The sequence below is a fragment of the Cibotium barometz genome, chromosome 31 (assembly GCF_041138505.1).
Source record: "Cibotium barometz isolate CiBa-2024 chromosome 31, ASM4113850v1, whole genome shotgun sequence".
NCBI lineage: Eukaryota > Viridiplantae > Streptophyta > Polypodiopsida > Cyatheales > Cibotiaceae > Cibotium > Cibotium barometz.
In genome coordinates this window covers 48056587-48079164 of record NC_141076.1, presented here as the reverse complement: position 1 = coordinate 48079164, position 22578 = coordinate 48056587, and the positions used below count along the sequence as shown (strand labels likewise).

At 46.8% G+C, this 22578-nt stretch overlaps 2 protein-coding genes across 10 annotated transcripts in view; one reads left to right on the top strand and one right to left on the bottom strand.

Moving 5' to 3' along the window:
* Positions 1–22191, bottom strand: part of GDPD4 (PLC-like phosphodiesterases superfamily protein) — a 30698-nt gene extending 8507 nt beyond the window's left edge. For 3 of the 9 annotated variants that reach the window (XM_086825233.1, XM_086825234.1, XM_086825235.1), the window contains exons 1-5: positions 21988–22189; positions 21665–21751; positions 10950–11047; positions 10731–10815; positions 10508–10588 (exon numbers count right to left, since the gene is read on the bottom strand). In XM_086825233.1, the coding sequence (XP_086681359.1) occupies positions 10508–10588; positions 10731–10815; positions 10950–11047; positions 21665–21751; positions 21988–22131 (495 nt within the window). In that variant the 5' untranslated portion in view covers positions 22132–22189. Of the gene's footprint in view, positions 1–10507; positions 10589–10730; positions 10816–10949; positions 11048–21664; positions 21752–21987 lie in introns of all 9 variants that reach the window. The other 6 variants (XM_086825236.1, XM_086825228.1, XM_086825229.1 and 3 more) reach the window with 6 other exon arrangements.
* Positions 5317–10494, top strand: LOC147620958 (uncharacterized). Its single transcript, XM_086825511.1, has 3 exons — positions 5317–5559; positions 5836–6672; positions 10408–10494. Exons 1-3 carry the CDS (start codon positions 5317–5319, stop codon positions 10492–10494), a joined length of 1167 nt encoding a protein of 388 aa, XP_086681637.1.
* Positions 22192–22578: the final 387 nt, after the last annotated feature.

Below are 22578 nucleotides of genomic sequence, written 5' to 3'. Positions count from 1 at the left end.
CGCCCATGTGACAATCCCTCCAGCTCAATCAAGTCACGAGCCATGAAAACCCAAGGCTGCTCTTGCAAACACATATCCTGAAAAAGCGCCCACCTACGCGCCACCATATGCAAGCGGACATCCAGTAAAGCAGCCCCACCCATTCTTTTGGGCATCGTAATGTGATTCCAAGCTATCCATGTTTGACCCATAATATTTCCTTGCCTCTTCCACAGCATAAACCGAATGGGAGCAACCAAACGGATGAGAGATTTGTGCGTCCAAGGTAGCAAAGGTAAAAAATAGGAAATCATGCTAAGCATAATAACCTGAGCTACCTTAACCCTCACATGCATAGGCCACCCTTGAGCTTTCCAATACACAAATTTATCTGAGATCCGAGCTGAAATCCAAGCAAGAAGCGCTTGGGGGTCCACATCCACACCCACCGGATATCCAAGATGACGAACAATGTCTCCTGTATGCACCACACGGCCTTGCCACCCTAATGCCTCAAGATCAAATTCCGTGCATACAATGAGGGCTGATTTTGATGAATTTATTTTCAGCCCAAAAGCCAATGCAAAATTATTCCAAGCTTCCATTGCTCGATCTATATTGGCTTCTTCGGCCCTGAGAAACATAAAAGTATCATCCGCAAGGGCTTGAGCAACCAATTGCTTGCCATGAGGGAGATGCAAACCAACCACTTCACCATGCGATGCCATAGCATCTAGGCGAGATAACATAGGATGAGTGGCAATGGCAAAGAAAAGAGGGCTAAGAGGACAGCCCTGCCGGAGAGAACGGGTGAGAGAAATACCATCCGAAAGTCCTCCATTGAGCATAATCCGCGTGATAGAGCCAGAGCCAAGTAAATGCACCAAATTAGCCATTTTGGGACCAAAGCCCATGGCTGTCATTAACTCAGAAAGGAAAGACCAGCTGACATGATCAAAAGCTTTTTCAAGATCCAGCTGCACCATCACAATCTCTTGCTTCTTTGCCTTGGCATAATCCACTCCAATTTGAACATTAAGAATATTATGCAAAATATTCGTGCCATGCACAAATCCATATTGATATGGATGAACAAGAGTAGGAAGCACCTTCTGCAAGCGATTGGCAAAAATCTTTGTAAAGATTTTATACATAATACCCATAAGTGAGATCGGGCGCCATTGAGCCAAAGAAGTAGGCGATGGGACTTTGGGCAACAAACGAAGTATGCCCAACTTCCAATCGGCAGGCATATATCCCTCATCCCAAACCCTTTGACAAATAAGCGTCAAAGGCTCTGCAAGCTGATCAGCATATTTTCGGAAAAACTCATTTGTCAAACCATCCCAACCAGGGCTCTTTCCCATGGGAAGTTTGGAGAGAACAGCTTCCACTTCCCCTTGAGTAACAGGAGCATCAAGCTGAACCGCCACATCAGGGTCAACTTCATATCGTACTTCAGCAAACAATGACTCCCTTGCAGCCAGGACAGCCGGTGAGACATCCTCTCGAGGGGCAAGCAAATCTTCATAAAACCTGATGCAATGCTGAATAACCTCAGAAGGTTGAGTAAGAAGGTTGCCTTTGGCATCCATCAGCCTAACAATATTCTCACGCATATGTTTTTGATGCAACTTATCATAGAAGCGATGAGATTGACAGTTAGCATCCCGCAAAGCATCAAGACGTGCAAGTAGTTTAAAGCGAACATATTGTGCTTCCTGCACCCTAGATAGCTCCTTTTTCAGCCATTCTATGGCATCCGCAACTTCAGCATCCATAGAGTCAGTAAACATGAACGCCTGCAAGCCCTTTAAAAGCGACTCAAGGAGGGCCACATGCTGTTTTTGTATAGAGGCATTAGCAAGACCATAATGCCGTGCTAATTTCCGAGTGTTGGTAAGGAACACTGGCCAAGCATGATAATCAGCCATGGACACTCTTGTGGAGAAATGTCGTATCAACTGACGCATATAAACATCAAAAACTTCATGCTCCAAAAAAGTGTGATTTAAGCGCAAAGGCAAGCGTCCCAATAAGCCTTTATATGCATCCACAGGATGATAGAGCATTTCAAACACAAGCGGCCAATGATCTGACAAAACCTGATGCTGATCAACCATCATAGTAAGAACCTCTGGCAAAAAGAGATCTTGATTTAAAATATACATCCTATCCAATCTAGCATAAGTGCCCCGAAACTGTTGTGAGGCATAAGTGTAACCCCTTTCATCTGAATGCAACCAAGACCACATGTCTTGTTTTAGCGACCTTGCTGCAAAAGCTTCCCACGCCTTTCCCTCCGGGCCATCCATTACAGAATGAGGCGACGTGGCTTGCTCCCTGGAGACACACATATTAAAGTCCCCCATCACAAAGCCAGGATGAGAGATTGAAAGAGCACACAAGTCATTCCACAGCAAACGGCGAGCACGAGCATTATTTGGAGCATACACCCCTAACAACCATAAAGGCGTATCATCCCAAACAATCTGTATCACTAGAAATCTTCCATGAACATCTTGAATCACAAGAGAAGGCTGAAACTGCGAACGAACAGCAAACATAACACCTGACTGCGAAGCAGGATGTCCGCTGTAGAAAACATGAAATCCCTTATATACATAGGCTTTGCCAGCCAACTTATGCTGCTTATGTTCAACTGCACACAAAACATCCCAACCATGACAAAAAGTTGTACGCCAAAGCCTGAACTGCTTTTGGCGCGAAGAAATACCCTTTACATTCCATTGTACAATTTTCATAAGCCTTCCCAGAAAAGGAATCAACAAGGCCGTGTACTAGGCCCAGGACAATCTGCCAAATCACGAACCTTTTGAAGCATTGCATTTTTAGACATGGTATTTGTGATCTCAGACTGCCCTTGGAGTTCCCGAGCACGTGCCAAAGGGTAATGACCATCCCATGGCGAGATGACCTCACCCTTCGAACCAAACACAGGAGGCAATTGTTGTTGTGCTTCTTTTATTAGGCGATTTCTAATAGGATAGCGTTCTACTCTATCCACCCCAAGAGGCCCTGTACCCTGAGAAAGTTGGCCTCCCGGCCTCTCAATCCTGGTCTGTTGTTGGGCACCTGAACCCAAAGGGCGACGAGCATATGTATGTAAGGGCCCCTGATGAGCACGCAAAGGCCCCCGCCAAACAGCATCTGAGAAATCCCCCCGCGGGGCAACAAATCATGTTTTTTTACCACGTACTTCCACCCATGGCTGCTCAACCTCATTCTGAACATCCACATGTACATCCATGTGTTGGGCATCATGTGAAGGAGCATCATGCTCATCTTCCACGGGCAACTGCCCATCAAGGATATCCTTTATAGCAGCAACTTGTTCTTTCTTAGGACATTCGGAGACAAAGTGGCCCATCTCACCACATTTGAAACAGTGGCCAGCAAATGTATCCCACCTCAATTCATACATTAAAGGTTGCAGCCCAGCCATATTGACACGCAAATGTGTCGGCCTAGGTCTCCCAGTATTCCACAACATGCATAGACGATTTCGGTTTCTAGATGTCATTCGAGGCACCACCAAGACATCACCGATACCTCGCATGAGACTTGGTAAAACACGCCAAAACATTGGTGGGAATTGTTTCACTTCAACCCAAACTGGGCAAGCCTGGCGCAACATATCTTGGTACTCTGCCATAGGCTTCCACGGAACCACATGAACCAACTGCCCATCCAAAAAAAGTGGCACCTGCTCCAAGACTCCCCTACGGGCTTCCGAAGTGCGAAAAAGTATTTCATAAAAGCCTCTCGGACCATCGTAAATCTCCTCAAGTGCCTCAGGCGACACCAAGCGGCCCAGCCATGCTCTAAGACGAGGCAACAATGGAATACGCCCAGTAAAGAAAAAGATAGCAGCACGATCATGAAAATCTGCTAGCTGTTGTAGCAACAAAGGAGTCTCCATGCATACATCAGCCACACCACTATTATCTACTGCAGCCATTTGCACGCTATTTGCCTTCACATATTCTTGCAGAAGCTCACCAGTGATCTGCAACAAACGTGCAAACTCCGGAGAAGGTGCCTGAGAACTTTCCTCTGCATTCTCTCCAACATTCACCGGAGTATAGGTTGCATCAACATCAAGCCTTTGACGTTTTTGTTGCTCTGAGGCATCTGAAGCATAACCCACATCCTTCTCGATCATCTCCTCAATAAGATCCATGTTAAGGCTATTGGCAGCCATGTCGCCAACAGCAGCAGCCGGGTCATCCAAATCCATGTACAAAAGCAAAGAAAACTCGTTCTCTCAAACCCAAATTCAGCACCTGCTGCAGTGCTGGCTGGAAACCCTTCTGTACCTGCAGTACCTGCTGAAACCCTACTGTACCTGCAGTACTGGCTGGAAACTCTTCTGTACCACCTGCTGAAACCCTACTGTACCTGCAAGTCACCTGCTAGAAACCCTACTGTACCTACAGTACTGGCAGCTGGAAACTCTTCTGTACCTGCAGTACTTGCGGAAACTACTGTACCTCGAAGAACCCCTACTGTACTGCAGCACCTGCTGGAAACCCTACTGAACCTGCAGTACTTGCTAGAAACCCTAGTGTACCTGCTGTATTTACAGTAATACCTCTTGTTGCAAGCAGCTCCACTGATAACGAAAGGCGGTGTGTTGTCTTCTCAAGTCCGTAGATCCCATGGCGGAGATGAAACTGCCCAACACTCTCTCTCTCTCTCTCTCTCTCTCCCCCCCCGCCACCTCTCAACAGCAGCAGCAGCAGCAGCAGCAGCAAGTGGGCAGCTTCTGGCCACAAGCAGCAGAGGGCTGAGCAGCGCGAACCCTGATTTAAAACAGCCTGCCTTAGAGCCTTCTGTTTCCGTCAGTATTATCTCTCTCTCTCTCTCTCTCTCTCTCTCTCTCTCTAACATAACTCTCTCTCTCTCTCTCTCTCTCTCTCTCTCTCTCTCTCTCTCGCGCCTGCTGCCTATCTTTCTCTCTCTTCGCAACAGCCCCCTCTAGCCTCTCTCTCTCTCTGTGGGAAGCGCTACCGACACGCACAGAGCTCTTCCTATGGCCAAGGGTTAATTAATTTTTAACCCGAAACCAGCCTTTTTCAGCCCAAGACAAGATGGAGAGGATCAACATTGAAGACCTGATCAAGGCAACCATCCAACAACACAAGAAAGAGAGACAATGCAATTAATATGGTCAATCGGAGCCTTCTTGACAAAGTCAAGAAGCTTGAAGTGCGGATAGCAGCCCAAGATGCAGAGATCGCAAATCTCAAGATAGAGATAGAAGAAGCACGTGCTCAACATAAGCTCGAGGAAGGTGAAATTTAGCCCGTCATGATGGAGGAGCTGAACACCATCAAGGCCCTAGAAGTGGTCAAGAAAGGTAAGAACAAGGAGGCCGAAAGCACATCTACCTCAAAGATTATCAACCTAACCATTGAGGAGGAACAAAGAAGAAAGACAAGGGAACTTCATGTGCGGATCACGGGGCTCAAGGACGGTGACAATGTAGAGGAGGAAGCCAAAGATTTATACACACGCATGGGCATTTCGAGGCCTACACACACGGGGGCTTGGAGAGTGGGCAAGAAAGACAAGAACGGAGGAGAGAGCTCGAAGGAGAGAGCTCTCATTTTACGCTTTCCCACCTTGGAGGCCAAGAAGGATTTCTTGGCCAAGCGCTCCGCCCTTAAGAAAACGGGCATCTTTTTAGGAGATGACCTCACCTTGGCACAGCTAGCACATATGAGGGAGTGCAAGCCGGAGATTAGGGCAGCCAGAGAAAAAGGGAAGCTAGCATTTTACAGAGGAGGCAGAGTGGTGATACTAGAGAGACGCACCACCTGACGGTGCGAGACCTATGGGACCAGTCTGAGACTTGCAGTATGGAACTGCAACGGAGCATTGAGACTGGATGTGGGGGCCTTTGAGGACAACTTTAGAGATAGGGACATCATCTTCTACTCGGAGACACGTCACGCCCCAGGCAGCACATTACCGAGAGTGGCGGGATACAGATGGGAGACGAGTTGCAGACAGGAGGCCCGTTCGAAGCATGGTGGTCGCGGATCCGGAGGAGTTGCAATTCTTTTTAGAGAGGAGCTTCAGCCCCTCATCCATGTTATGCGCCGTGATGAGAGCGCGAGGTACATGTGGGTCAGAGTGAGGGCAGATGAGGGTAGACCCCTATACATTGCTATATGTTACTTTCCACCCAGCACATCTCATTATGCAGCTCCCAAGGGGCAATCTCCATATATGATTCTAGATGAGGACATATGGGAGTTCTCCAAGGAGGGAGATGTTATCATACTTGGGGACTTTAATGCTCGGACAGCTCAGTACCAGACCTCCTTCTTTGACACTTCGGAGGAGATGTTGAGAGAGACAGATGTGGAGGAGATGTGTTTGACCCGGAGATCACAGGATGAGGTGGAGTGTACTCAGTATGGGAGATACCTCTTGGAGATGGGGACTGCACATGGGCTGGCCATTTTAAATGGCCTAGAGAGGTATCCTGGCTTTACTTGCTTTCCACACAGACATGGGGCCAGCACAGTGGATTATGTTTTAGCCTCGCCAACCTTTATCCCGAGTATCCAGGATTTTGTGATTGGCCCCAGGCACATCGGAGTTACGGCGGATCATGCACTTCTCTCCTTTACGGTGGATTTTCACTGCAGTACCCACCAGGTTGGGCAGTCCTCCTATCACCCAAGATATACCTTCTGTAGAGAGACTGATGGAGTATACGCCGCAGAGATCTACAGCTTGTTGAGTGTAGAGGATCCACAGAGGCCATTAGCAGAGCTCACACAGATCCTGACAGAGGCTTTACATACAACTGCAGACAGCGACGGCCTTCCCACACACGCAGCCCACAGTACGACCAGAAGAAGAGAGCATTCTCAGCTCGGCTGGAGAGAGACATCTATCAGTTGTTTTTGAGTCAGGATTCTGGGGAGGCCTGGAGATTGCTTAGAGTGCACCCCCCGCCTCCGACAATTACCTCTCCAGATACATGGGGCGAGTATGCAGCCTCCCTCTACACAGTACCAGAGCAGCCACCACTACCGAACCCTCTAGAGCCTTGTCCACCCACTTCTACCTTCTTCACAGCAGAGATGGTGAGGAGGATCATCAACAGATTGCATACAGGGAGGGCACAGGATCATGAGGGCATTGTAGCCAAGCATTTCATACATGCTAGAGATATGATTGCAGACTTGCTAGCTCTCATGTTTAATAGAGCCATGTGTGAGGGGTTTCCTGGGACTTCGAGTACTTCCACGATTGTGCCGGTACTCAAGTCTGGAGATCCGAGCCTGCCGACTAACTACCGCACCATTATGATTGGTCACTTGCTGGCCAAGTATATGCCTCTACTCTTGAGCATGAGTTGGGTAGATGGGCAGAGAGACAAGGGGTCCGAGCTCAGGGACAGGCCGGTTTCAGGAGGAGATTCTCTACTTTGGATCATATCTTTACCCTCAGGGCTATCATTGAGGAGGGCAAAGCACATGGGAGGAGAATCTACTGTGGCTTTGTGGATTTCCGCAAGGCCTTTGACACAATGCCCAGAGCTAGACTGATGTGCAGGCTGCAAGACTTGGGGGTTCCATGTGAGCTCATTTGGGGTATTATGGCACTTTATGAGACAGTAGTTGGGCAGGTGCGGACTTCATAGGGTCTCTCCCAGCCAGTACACTCCACTATAGGGGTGAAACACGGCTGCCCGCTCTCTCCGACTCTATTTGGACTATACATTGATGAGATCTCTGATTATATTGGGACACGAGGGGACAGAGGAGCCAAGTTGGCTGGCACTTGGATACCTCTGCTCTTATATGCTAATGATATTGTGCTTATAGCAGACTCACCAGAGGGTATGCAGAGGCACTTGGATACTTTACACGCTTATGCACAGGACAGTGGGCACTGGGCTCTCAGTTAACCTTGGTAAGACCAAGGTTATGGTGTTTAAGACTACAGCTCAGTGGGTCTGGAGATCAGCGCCTATTTTCACATATGGGCAGGAGACAGTGGAGTATGTCGACTCATACACATATCTTGGAGTGGTGTTCACTGGGCCCACATTTTCCATGAGGGCGGCAGCAGAGGCCAGATTGACTAGAGGATATGCAACACTAGGAGGTCTAGAGAGGATGTGCTCACAGGTACAGTTTCAGGAGCCACGCACTAAGTTGTGGCTTTTTGACACGCTGGTCACATCGGCTATGCTATATGGAGTACAAATCTGGGGGCCTAGCCTAGATCGTCACAGTCGATCAAGACGCACATACGATGGATGGAGATCGATGGAGAGACCACTTGTATCCATGATCTCCAGGATGATTCGGGCTAAGGCCTCGGTACCCCGTGAGATTATCCGAGCCGAGATGGGAGCACCACCGATCGTATTCGAGGCTCTTGCCAGATCAGTGTCCTTCATTCATAGCACCTGGGAGCTTCCCCGACACCGGTATGCACGACTTGCTTTAGAGTCCTCTCATCAGCTAGCCATGGAGGGAGACACTTCATGTTGGTATGCGCAGATAGCATCCTCGTTTGAGCTCCACGGGTTCAGCTTAGACAGACTTCCACCCTTCCAGTACTCTCTAGAGACACCCTCTCTCACCTTGACACATTCTGAGATTAGTAGAGTCATTAGACAGGACCTCATTCAATTGGGACACTAGGAGGACATGGCTAGAGCCCTCACAGGAGTTAGGGACGAAGATGGCTTTCTATAGAGACCATCTTCTCCGCACCACTGAGGATGGCTTTATACTTAGACCGAGCTACATGGATACCCATTTGTCTCATGGATTGAGTTGCGCCATTGGGCAGATCCGCACCTCTTCACATCAGTTAGAGATAGAGACAGGCAGATTTAGAGGCATACCTCCAAGGGACAGGATATGTCAGATTTGTTGGATAGAGCCAGAGACGGAGGAGCACTACATCTGTCCGCTGCACAGCATATTATGAGATTCAAGGGCGCTACCATTGCCTTTTCAGAGAGGGATTTGGACCACTGGCTAGAGTCATGGACTATTGTGATCAGCGATGCTTGGGTTTTTATCTCCTGGAGATTCGCAGGCTCTCAGAGAGTCCATTATGAGGAGCAGACGCCCGACTGGCAGGGAGTCCACAGAGAGACAGATTACTGACTTCTTTAGAGGGACTACCCGGGAGGACACACAGCCGACAGCCCAACAGTGGACACCCCGTGGGACTCTAATTGAGAGCGCTATCCAATTGGGCAGATCCAAACGCCCGAGGGTTCGCGGATCCTTACATCAGAGACGGTGCCTACACCGGAGGATTCAGAGCATCATTGCGAGGCATCGGGCTCGTCCGACCAAGCATCTCACTATAGCAGATATCCAGGCCATCCGGCAGAGACCCATGCTAGAGCTCCTAGGATGATTACCACTCCAGCCATATACTGTTGTACTCACTGTCACTTTTATACTCCCCCATATTCATGTATTCATGTATCCATGTACTCATGTACCCCATTTTGACTAGTAGCATCAGCTTCCCACTCTCCCTAGTTGCTGCTTCCGGATGCTCCCTACTGATGTATTGTAGGGCTAGATACTTACCTTCAGTCCTTTCTTTTCTTTTCCAAATAGTGTATCAGATGTCACATGGTTGTAACTTTGGTCTCATAGGTCACTTTGGCCTTTTGAAGACGTTAATATAACATTTCATTTGATTTCATTTCTCTCGAGGATCAGGACCATACTAGCACGGCATGGGAGACGTCCAGTCAGAGTACTCACCATGGAGGACATTGAGGATATCCGCCATCGACCGATGAGAGACATCTTTGGATAGTGATGTGTATGATGCTTACCTTTGTTGCTGGAGTTTTCCTCCCAGATGTTATCCGTTAGGAGCTCCTAGTACCGTACTTTTCCTCATAGTTGTTTCAGTTTCAGTTAGTTGTTTAGTTGTTTTTAGCTTTTCTTACACAGACATTGTATCAGATCCACCAATTGTTGTAACCTTTTTGGTCTCATAGGTCATTTTGGCCTTCTGAAGACGTTAATATATCATTTCATTTCTCTCATATCTGTTCCGTCTCACTGTCTACACAGCAGCAGCACTTCTGACCACCATGCATAGCAAACAATTAGTTGCGTTGCTTGCTTCTTGTTGCACTCCTTGGCATCCTTTTTGTGTTTCACTTTTCCTATTGATTACCTAAATTCTTAACTTTTCCTTTATATTATCCTTCGGATTGGATCTTACCACCAGTTTTTGCTGGCAAAATCGAGGCTCCTCTTAATTAGCGATATGCTGAAACCCATTGTTCCTACTGCAGTGTCCCTTCTCTCTATCTTGTTCCCATCTGTGCTGTCTCACTCTCTCATCTCCTTAGTGCAGATTGTAAAGCATGCTCATTTATGGGTGTAGCACATTCATACAAGAGACATGTCCTTCACATTTAAAGCACACATAATCGATGCTTCCTTTCTAGTCTGTAATGAAGTTGAAGAGTGACTAGAAAGAAAACCTGAAGGGCATTTGCCAGCAAAGGAACCATCTGATTACGAAATTCCGTTGGAAAATTGTGCCCTGCATCCAACTTTGTTATCTGCAAAAAAGAAAAGACATAGGTGTAACTTCCTTGAGGCTTGTATTTTATATGCATTTGAGTTGTGATGGTGTGATAACAGAAAAAGGTAGAAAGAGCCCTTTTGTCTTTCAATAGCTTATAAAGACTAGAAACGAGTTACCTCATCAATTGTCAGATCCCCTACACGTATATGATCATTCCCATACATGTTCTGCAGATCCCTGTCCTGTGAAAGGCGAAATTTCCTTCACATAGTTTGTTATCTAGTTGCATTTATGAAACCATGAAACAAAAACCCTTGCTTTTTATGAAGCCATGAAACAAAAACCCTTGCTTTTTACAAGCTTGTAAATCATACTAATATCTATATAGCTCTTACCTGTCATGTAAAGCCACCAACACTCCATCACGTGTGCGCGATGCATCAATCTCAATGCAGTCAGTGTTTGTCTTCAAGGCGAGATTGTATGCTTCAAGCTGAGATATTCAATTGGGCCAAAGCACCATAAGGTTAAATATGAGAGAGAGAGAGAGAGAGAGAGAGAGATTAAGCGTCTACTAAAGACCCAATGGGCCTATGAGACCAAAGTGGTAAAATAATGTCCATGGCATATCTCATCATGGAATGGAAAATATAAGAGAGAGACAGTTATATTCAACGTCTCCTAAAGACCCAATGGGTCTATGAGACCAAAGTGATACAATGTTATCCATGGTATGTCATCATGCAAATGAAAACAAAACAAGTACAAATAACATAGCTCTCTAAAAGTAGAGGCTGATACAATGATCTTCATGGGGAAGTACACGGGGTATAAGCACTAGTACAAGAGACTCTGTAGCATGCAATAGGTTGACCGTCATAACGCGCAACAAAGCCGTCTTTAAACTTGTGAGTTTATGCAATCCACTTTGCCTTAAGAGAGAAGAGCAGAGAGAGACAGTTATATTCAACGTCTCCTAAAGACCCAATGGGTCTATGAGACCAAAGTGATACAATGTTATCCATGGTATGTCATCATGCAAATGAAAACAAAACAAGTACAAATAACATAGCTCTCTAAAAGTAGAGGCTGATACAATGATCTTCATGGGGAAGTACACGGGGTATAAGCACTAGTGCAAGAGACTCTGTAGCATGCAATAGGTTGACCGTCATAACGCACAACAAAGCCGTCTTTAAACTTGTGAGTTTATGCAATCCACTTTGCTTTAAGAGAGATGAGCAGAGAGAGAGAGAGAGAGAGAGAGAGAGAGAGAGCCCGCCTACGCCTGGTGTGTTGCCATCGCTGCCTTCTGTACTCACGCTGTCAAAGCCCCGCTCCCGCCGTCTGCTACAGGTGCGGTCCTGTTGCCTACACCTGCTGGGTCCTGCACAGTCAACGCCGCCGGCTCCAAGCTGCACTCCCCCTACCCGCCTGCATGCTACCGACTCTCCCACAACGCCTATTTGTCACCAGCTCCCGCGTGCGCAGCTCAAGGTTCGCTCACTGGTGCCCGTGCATCCCTCGCAGGCTCTGCCTCAAAGGACACCAACACCTGCAAAATCAGGGTTCTATATAATCACGGTTTCCGGCTCTAGGGTTTCAGGCAGTAGTGGAAGAAGATTAAAAAATAAAAAATAAAAAATACAAAATAAAAAAAATTCAGGTTTGCAGGTTTTCTCAAGGGTGCAACAATGGTTCAAGCAACTATTTAAGAGTTTGCAGGTGCTGAATTAGGGTTTTCAGGTGCTGAATTAGGGTTTGAGAGAAAGGGTTTTCTTAGCTTTTGTACATGGATTTGGATGACCCGGCTGCTGCTGTTGGTGGCACGGCTGCCAGTAGCCTTAACATGGATCTTATTGAGGAGATGATCGAGAAGGATGTGGGTTATGCTTCAGATGCCTCGGAGCAACAAAAACGTCAAAGGCTTGATGTTGATGCAAGCTACACTCTGGTGAATGTTGGAGAGAATGCAGAGGAAAGTTCTCAGGTACCTTCTCCGGAGTTTGCATGTTTGCTGCAGATCACTAGTGAGCTTCTGCAAGAATATGTCAAGGCAAATAGCGTGCAAATGGCTGCAATAGATAATGGTGGTGTGGCTAATGTATGCATGGAGACTCCTTTGTTGCTACAACAGCTAGCAGATTTTCATGATCGTGCTGCTATCTTCTTCTTTACTGGGCGTATTTCGTTGTTGCCTCGTCTTAGAGCATGGTTGGGCCACTTGGTGTCGCCTGAGGCACTTGAGGAGATTTATGATGGTCCGAGAGGCTTTTATGAAATACTTTTTCGCACTTCGGAAGCCCGTAGGGCAGTCTCAGAGCAAGTGCCACTCTTTTTGGATGGGCAGTTGGTTCATGTGGTCCCGTGGAAACCTATGGCAGAGTACCAAGATATGTTGCGCCAGGCTTGCCCAGTTTGGGTTGAAGTGAAACAATTCCCACCAATGTTTTGGCGTGTTTTACCAGATCTCATGCGAGGTATCGGTGATGTCTTGGTGGTGCCTCGAATGACATCTAGAAACCGAAATCGTCTATGCATGTTATGGGATACTGGGAGACCTAGGCCAACACATTGCGTGTCAATATGGCTGGGCTGCAACCTTTAATGTATGAATTGAGGTGGGATACATTTGCTGGCCACTGTTTCAAATGTGGTAAGATGGGCCACTTTGTCTCCGAATGTTCTAAGAAAGAACAAGTTGCTGCTACCAAGGATATCGTTGATGGACAGTTGCCCGTGGAAGATGAGCATAATGCTCCTTTACATGATGCCCAGCACATGGATGTACATGTGGATGTTCAGAATGAGGTTGAGCAGCCATGGGTGGAAGTACGTGGTAAAAAGACACGATTTGTTGCCCCGCGGGGGGGATTTCTCAGATGCTGTTTGGCGGGGGCCTTTGCGTACTCATCAGGGGCCCTTACATACATATGCTCGTCGCCCTTGGGTTCAGGTGCCCAACAACAGACCAAGATTGAGAGGCCGGGAGGCCAACTTTCTCAGGGTATAGGGGCTCTTGGGGTGGATAGAGTAGAACACTATCCTATTAGAAGTCGCCTAACAAAAGAAGCACAACAACAATTGCCTCTTATGTTTGGTTCGAAGGGTGAGGTCATCTCGCCATGGGATGGTCATTACCCTTTGGCACGTGCTCGGGGACTCCAAGGGCAGTCTGAGATCACAAATACCATGTCTAAAAATGCAATGCTTCAAAAGGTTCGTGATTTGGCAGATTGTCTTGGGCCTAGTACACGGCCTTGTTGATTCCTTTTCTGGGAAGGCTTATGAAAATTGTACAATGGAATGTAAAGGGTATTTCTTCGCGCCAAAAGCAGTTCAGGCTTTGGCGTACAACTTTTTATCATGTTTGGGATGTTTTGTGTGCAGTTGAACATAAGCAGCATAAGTCGACTGGCAAAGCCTATGTATATAAGGGGTTTCATGTTTTCTACAGCGGACATCCTGCTTCGCAGTCAGGTGTTATGTTTGCTGTTCGTTCGCAGTTTCAGCCTTCTCTTGTGATTCAAGATGTTCATGGAAGATTTCTAGTGATACAGATTGTTTGGGATGATACGCCTTTATGGTTGTTAGGGGTGTATGCTCCAAATAATGCTCGTGCACGCCGTTTGCTGTGGAATGACTTGTGTGCTCTTTCAATCTCTCATCCTGGCTTTGTGATGGGAGGACTTTAATATGTGTGTCTCCGGGGAGTAAGCCACGTCGCCTCATTCTATAATGGATGGCCCGGAGAGAATAGCGTGGGAAGCTTTTGCAACAAGGTCGCTAAAACAAGACATGTGGTCTTGGTTGCATCCAGATGAAAGGGGTTACACTTATGCCTCACAACAGTTTCGGGGCACTTATGCGGATATACATTTTACATCAAGATCTCTTTTCGCCAGAGGTTCTTACTATGATGGTTGATCAGCGACAGGTTTTGTCGGATCATTGGCCGCTTGTGTTTGAAATGGTCTATCATCCTGTGGATGCATATAAAGGCTTGTTGGGACGCTTGCCTTTGCGCTTAAATCACACTTTTTTGGAGCATGAAGTTTTTGATGTGTATATGCGTCACTTGATACGACATTTCTCCACAAGAGTGTCCATGGCTGATTATCATGCTTGGCCAGTGTTCCTTACCAACACTCGGAAATTGGCGCGGCATTATGGTCTTGCATACCAAAACAGCATGTGGCTCTTCTTGAGTAGGTTTTAAAGGGCTTGCAGGCGTTCATGTTTACTGACTCTATGGATGCTGAAGTTGTGGATGCCATAGAATGGCTGAAAAAGGAGCTATCTAGGGTGCAGGAAGCACAATATGTTTGCTTTAAACTACTTGCACGTCTTGATGCTCTGCGGGATGCTAACTGTCAATCTCATCGCTTCTATGATAAGTTGCATCAAAAACATATGCGTGAGAATATTGTTAGGCTGATGGATGCCCAAGGCAACCTGGTTACTCAACCTTCTGAGGTTATTCAGCATTGCATCAGGTTTTATGAAGATTTGCTTGTCCCTCGAGAGGATATCTCGCTGGCTGTCCTGGCTGCAAGGGAGTCATTGTTTGCTGAAGTACGATATCAAGTTAACCTTGATGTGGCGGTTCAGCTTGATGCTCCTGTTACTTAAGGGGAAGTGGAAGCTGTTCTCTCCAAACTTCACATGGGAAAGAGCCCTGGTTGGGATGGTTTGACAAATGAGTTCTTCCGAAAATATGCTGATCAGCTTGCAGAGCCTTTGATGCTTATTTGTCAAAGGGTTTGGGATGAGGGATATATGCCTGCCGATTGGAAGTTGGGCATACTTCGTTTGTTGCCCAAAGTCCCTTCGCCTACTTCTTTGGCTCAATGGCGCCCAATCTCACTTATGGGTATTATGTATAAAATCTTTACAAAGATTTTTGCTTGCAGAAGGTGCTTCCTACTCTTATTCATCCATATCAATATGGATTTGTGCATGGCAGGAATATATTCCATAATATTCTTAATGTTCAAATTGGAGTGGATTATGCCAAGGCAAAGAAGCAAGAGATTGTGATGGTGCAGTTGGATCTTGAAAAAGCTTTTGATCATGTCAGCTGGTCTTTCCTTTCTCAGTTAATGACAGCCATGGGCTTTGGTCCCAAAATGGCTAATTTGGTGCATTTACTTGGCTCTGGCTCTATCACGCGGATTATGCTCAATGGAGGACTTTCGGATGGTATTTCTCTCACCCGTTCTCTCCAGCAGGGCTGTCCTCTTAGCCCTCTTTTCTTTGCCATTGCCACTCATCCTATGTTATCTCGCCTAGATGCTATGGCATCGCATGGTGAAGTGGTTGGTTTACATCTCCCTCATGGCAAGCAATTGGTTGCTCAAGCCCTTGCGGATGACACTTTTATGTTTCTCAGGGCCAAAAAAGCCAATATAGATCGAGCAATGGAAGCTTGGAATAATTTTGCATTGGCTTCTGGGCTGAAAATAAATTCAACAAAATCAGCCCTCATTGTATGCACGGAATTTGATCTTGAGGCATTAGGGTGGCAAGGCCATGTGGTGCATACACGAGACATTGTTCGTCATCTTGGGTATCCGGTGGGTGTGGATGTGGACCCCCAAGCGCTTCTTGCTTGGATTTCTGCTCGGATCTCGGATAAATTTGTGTATTGGAAAGCTCAAGGGTGGCCTATGCATGTGAGGGTTAAGGTAGCTCAGGTTATTATGCTTAGCATGATTTCCTATTTTTTGCCTTTGCTACCTTGGACGAACAAATCTCTTCTCCGTTTGGTTGCTCCCATTCGGTTTATGCTGTGGAAGAGGCAAGGAAATATTATGGGTCAAACATGGATAGCATGGAATCACATTACGACGCCCAAAAGAATGGGTGGGGCTGCTTTACTGGATGTCCGCTTGCATATGGTGGCGCGTAGGTGGGCGCTTTTTCAGGAGATGTGTTTGCAGGAGCAGCCTTGGGTATTCATGGCTCGTGACTTGATTGAGTTGGAGGAATTGTCACATGGACGGACACGTGTGCAGGCTTCATGGTGGGACATTGTGAATGCGGCTCATCCTGTCCGTATTCGCTCATCTCACATTTTATCGCATATTCTCCTTTCTTGACATGAAGTTCTACTATTGGCTCGATGGGATCCTGGTCATGAAAGACTACTTTTGAACTCTTTGCAGTTCGAAACATTTGTGGAGTCGCGTGTCATTGTTTAGCCAGACAGAGATGCTTCACGCATACGACTCAACCGCATGGTCAGGTTAGGCTAGGTTAGAATCCGAGATGCTATGATACCTGGTCGTGACAGGCCATATTCGTTTCGTCGTATTCAGCAGCACTTTAGGGTTCCTCGGACATTTCAACCACTATGGGTTGACATCATGCATGCAGTTGAGCCTTTTACTCCATTGCATCGGCCATTTGCAGATCAGCCTTGGCTTGATTGGGCACTATGTAAATCTGGTGACTTGATATCACTCTCAGCTAACAAGGTCTATCATAAGCTCGTATCAGAGAAAGATAGGGTTTCAGCCAAGGCCAATAAGGTGTGGGGATTGCACAAGTCTAAATCATGGTGGCAGAAAACTCTTATGCGTGGTTGGCACTCTAAACTCCCTTACCAAGGTAAGGTTTTCATTTGGAGGATGTTGGTGGGAGGGTTACCTACACAGGATCAGCTCAGCCGTCGTAAAATTACATTGGCCTCTTGCTTCTTCTGCACGACATGCACTGAAACAGTTATGCATCTGTTCATAAGTTGTCCAGTGGCCCGTCAGATTTGGTCTTTTGTCTCTCGCGTCTGGGAGGCAGTAGAGAGGTCTACTGTTACGGCTCATTAGTGGATATTTGGGATTTGTCCTCAAGTCATTACTTCGGACAGTCACCTTGTGATATTCCATTTCCTTACATGGACAGGACTTTGGCATATTTGGACTACACGGAATAGGTTCATCTTTGATTCCTTGTCTGGAATACATGGGCACATTCTACGTATCCGCGGTTTGCTGCTTTGGCAGTTTTCTCCTCTTCTCTCAGCTCAGCTACTGGATGCAGATGTTATTTCGTTATGGTCTACGGCGGCTCGGCTGGCTCATCTTTGATGCTTTTATCTGGGATGCTTATTTGGCTAGGAGGCTTTCTTATTAGTGTACAGGTTTGCATGGTCATGATCCTTTAGAGGATCTTTTGTGGGGGTTTTTTTGGGGCCATAGGTTCTGTGTGAGCCATGTGGCTGATGTACATTTTTACATATAATATAAAACACCTTGTCACGAAAAAAAAAGCGAGAGAGAGAGAGAGAGAGAGAGAGAGAGAGAGAGAGAGAGAAGATGAGAGTTGACACCACATTGGATCCCAATTACCCACTGAAGGGCCCCCACCCCCCCTCCCGCAAACAAGAGTATTTGCTTGTATTACTTTGGAGAATTGTACGATGATGAGAATGATGACTATGGACCGCCCAACCCAAGGACAAGGAAGACCGAACGCAAGCTGAACCATATGCTGAACGAAGGCTCTATGAAGCCACTTATGCAAATCCAAAACTGCTGAGGATATACAAATATGCTGCCTGAAGATGAGATGATCTTCTATGCTGTCTTGGACTGAAGCATGGAGTGCGTGAGGCTGAGTGTATGCTGCAAGAACCCTGAGGGATCTCAAGCGCACACATTATGTTGAACTGCCTTGCTGAATTCTGATGAATGATGTGATTTATGCAAGGGACCATGGTTTGCTTATATATGAAATTTTACACCTGGTTGGTGGAGGTATGCTGCTATCTGCCAGTATTTTATGTCCACGACTAATGAAATATATAGCATTAAATGATATGCTCCACACGTGGGCCTCTGGCTGCTGGCCGACTGGTCATATGGGCTGCAATGCTAGGATCTGAGCCACAACAGGCTGCCGACAGCATGCCTAGGGGTAGTATATGGTGTCTAACACCACATACTAGGCAGGTTGCAAAAGCATTGTCCAGCTATGTAGAAGCATGCGCATAATGGCCAGCCATTTAGGGAAAATTGCACAGCAGTTTGTGATTTTTTTCAGTATTAAATGCTGAAAAACTCAGTCGTGGGACATTTTATGCTGGCCACCTGGACTTCAGCTGGCCAACTGCTCTAGGTGGAGTAGTATAAATAGGAGAGTCCATAATCCCAATTGTTCATCTCATTTCTCACCAAGAGCTCAAGCATAAAGGGGCTAGACAAGCCAAGAAGGTGCTAAGCAAAGGGGTGAAGGACTGCAGGTCAAGGGCAGGGAATTCCCAGCCAAGAAAGGTCAAGGTTTTCTGTATTTTCTTTTCAGATTCACATCATTCTAATAAAGCAAATACACCATCCGTGGTGGGGGGCCTAAAGAGGGTATTTAGGACCCAATACTGTGTCCTCTCCATCTCTCCCTCTCTCTCTCTATTTTCTGCACATCTTCATTCAGTTTGTGCGTTAATTCCGTTGCGAAAAGAGTGCTGATTGCTATGGCGAGCTTCGACGACGAGAGAGACCAAGAACCATGGGACCAGAGTGCACCAGGCTTGAGTATTACAGACATGTTCCAGCAGATGATGCGAGCAATCGCAGAACAGACAACCAAGTTGGATGAGCAAAAGGCGCAGATCTTGGCTCTGGAAGAGTGTACCCGTTCTCCAACGTCGCGTTTTCCATCTCCTCCTCCCTCTCCTTCCATATCCCAGATTCCAAATCCTCGACACAGGGACCCTCGCACGGGGTCACAGCCGAAGCCGAGCTCTTTGCTTGAGTTCCAGATGCATGCATTGGAGATCCGACAACGAGAAGACGAAGCCATGAGACGCGTGGAACAGGAGCGTTACCTCAAAGCTTTGGACGCCAGATTGACACCGACGGCGCCCTCGAATCATTTTCCCGAGAAAATGAACTTCACTAAGTATAATGGTTAACTCGATCCCACAACTCTCTATTCATGGTTGCATCAGTTTGAAGCTTACTTTGCCGCAGTTAGAAAAACAGATAATGACAAAGTGATCTTAGCCAGTTAGTACTTGGAAGGTGAGGCCATTCCTTGGTGGACTTAGTGGGCTCACGCCCACACCAAATTAGGTATGGCAGCTTATGTGTGGGACGAGTTTGTCCGCGACCTTAAGCAACGGTTTCTACCGCCCCACTACCTTGAGCGACTCCAAGACGAGTTCAAGGGAGCGCGTCAGAACACGCATCCAGTCCTTCAGTTTGCCAATAGAATTTTGACTTTATGTCTGCAATTAGGCTTATCTGATATGGACAAGAAAGGGCAATTTTTGTATGGCCTTGACACGCAAATCCAATGGGAGGTGCGTATGTTTAGGCCAGCCACCTTTGAAGACGCACTCTTGCTTGCGCAGAGTGCAGAAATGAAACATAATAGTGGCAAGCCCAAGACTTCCCAGCCGGCTTCTCCCAGGGCTACCGCCTCGGGGGGCAAAGACCAGAACCAGACGGGGTCTTCCCCAGGACAGAGCCCGGGAGCCTCTGGTTCCAAGAACTCGAACAATGCGTCTAAGCTTACTCCAGACCCGAAAGCGGAGGCAGGCAAGACAAGTGGCAAGTTGAGTGCTGAGGAGCTTTCTCAGTACAAGGAGGAGGGTAGATGTTTCTTTTGTCATACAAAAGGACATACTTCTCGGGATTGTCCGAAGAAGCCTCCAAAGCCCGCCACCGCAGCCTCCACAGCTTCCGTGCTGAGCTCAGCTCCCACACAAACCCCAGTGGCTACCCCTAGTTCTTCAAACCCCGGTGCTTCAATTGGAGCAATTATTAGCCGGGAGCTCGAAGATGAGCAGAAGGGCGCCCATGACCAGGAGTATAAGCGCAACGAATTGCTCAAGTCCTTTGGCTACATAGGTGGCCAGAGAGGAGTTGTCTTGTTTGACAAGCGGCAGCACGGAGGATGTGGTCATGAAACAGGCCGCTAGGCATGCCCGTTTCGATCTGACTTCGGTGGACAAACAGGTTGAGGGTTTTAGCACAGGCATGACAACGAGCGTCAAGTATGAAGCTCTAGGTGCTAAGTTAGTTATTCAGGGCATAGAATTTGTGCGTGATTTTATGGTTGCCCCTCTTGTAGGAGCAGATATAATTTCGGGTATTTAGTGGTTTCACAAGTTTCTTCCAGATGTCAAGTGGGACAAGCACACGTTCCAGATCAATCGGAATGTGTCAAACGCCCCAATGACCATAATCCGAACTTGGGAAGGAAGACATGCCCAATGTCACATTTTATCACATTTAGAGATTCAATCTGACAATGGGGCAGTATAACATTCTGTAGATGATATTGCCCTCTTTTTTTCAACAACTCAAACAGTGTGCATTGTTTAAGTGTACCAATTGATATACTTGGAATGATGCCAAGCCATGATGCACACACTGGCTGATAGATGATCAGCTAAGAATGTGAAAGAATGAGCAGCTTTCGTTTATCTGTGTGCTTTCTTTGCATTCCTCTTATTGCTTTGCCACTTTGCCAAAAAATCTGCCCAAAATTTGTGCCACCAACTCTCCTTTGGTCTCTTTCTCCTGCCTTGCTACAGCCAAGGCCCACCTTTCATCTTCTTCCTCCTCCTCTTCTCCCTCTTTCTCCTCACCCTCTCCTTCTTCTTCCTCTTTCTTTTCACCTTCTTCCCCCCCTTCATCTTCCTTCTGCATTCTTTTCCTACTTTCTTCCTTCTTCTTCTGTCATGATCTCTGGTAATGAGAGATTGGATCTCAATCATTTATTGGAAAGCTCTACAAGAAGTTCATGAGACGCTGCCGCTCAGCAGTGTGAATTTCATTCCTCTAAGGCTGATGTGGCAGAAAATCACGAGCTTTCCCATCACTTCTGCATATTCCTCCAACAGATTTCCGCCAGCTGTAGCCCACTCCCGAAGCGCTAGGAATGACCAAGGGAAGCCATTCCGCCTGCTCTGTCTTCTATGGTCATTTTTTCTGCCATTGTATCAATTTGCTCAAATTGCTCCCAGCCTAAGGGAGTCCGTAGCTGTCAGATCACTCAGTGACCCTCTATTGGGGGATCACAATGGCATGTCTCTCACCTAATCTACCCTGTATATGGCTACAGTATTCATCACTGAGAACAGAAACACGAAATTGATGCTTACAGTATTAGGAGGTGCACTGCTGCTGTCTCCTCCATGTGCACACACGAGTGGACGATTTCGCAACCACCCGCACTTTTTGACGAGTCCCTGGTCATGCATGCAAGCAAATAGAATGTATCGGCACTCAATGTAGTAATTTCTCAGTTAAACCCCCAGATTTAAGACTGCAGACTGACATACGTCCAACCCGATGCAATGGAAACACACGGAGCATGTGTGGCAAAGGAAATGTCTGTCTGATTGGATGTCCAAGGTCCGCATCTTCGAGGCAAGAAAACTTGAAGAAACAGTACAGATCTAGGGTTAAGGTGATAAGGGCCTACCTGCTTGAGGTAGAGATGAAGGACAAGGGCCGGTCCAAATGCCAGGAGGGAGAGCAGCAGCAGGAAGAAGGCGAAGTTGTGAAAGGAGAGCTTGAACCTCGATAGCTGCTGCTGCTGAGGTTGGTGCCTGCGAGGAGGAGCCATTGTTTTGCAATGAAGATAAATGTAAATTACTAAGCAAGCCCCTTAACCCCTTCACACAAGTAAAAGACGAAAACAAGAGCTTAAGTTTGAAAAAAAAAAAATACACTCCTTAAATAAGAGCAAAGAAATGTGGTTAGGAGTCTACCCTTCAAATGAAATAACTTGGTAGGCCTGGTAGTGTAGTGTATTTTTTGAGCATGGAAGCACCCAACTCCTCCTCGCAGGCTTCACCCAAAGGTGCTACAACTCTTCACCACTCCCTTCGCTCCTTGTTCTTGGGGCCTTCACATAGGCATGAGCCCTAGAGTTCGAGCCATGTGGTGTGTCTAGTAGGCTAAAGTGTAAATTTCAAATGGTGGAGATATGGGAGGTATTATTTTTGTGAGCATCTACTTGGATCTTTTGAAGACAAGATTCATTTTTGTGTGGTTGTTTAAGACCATTAAA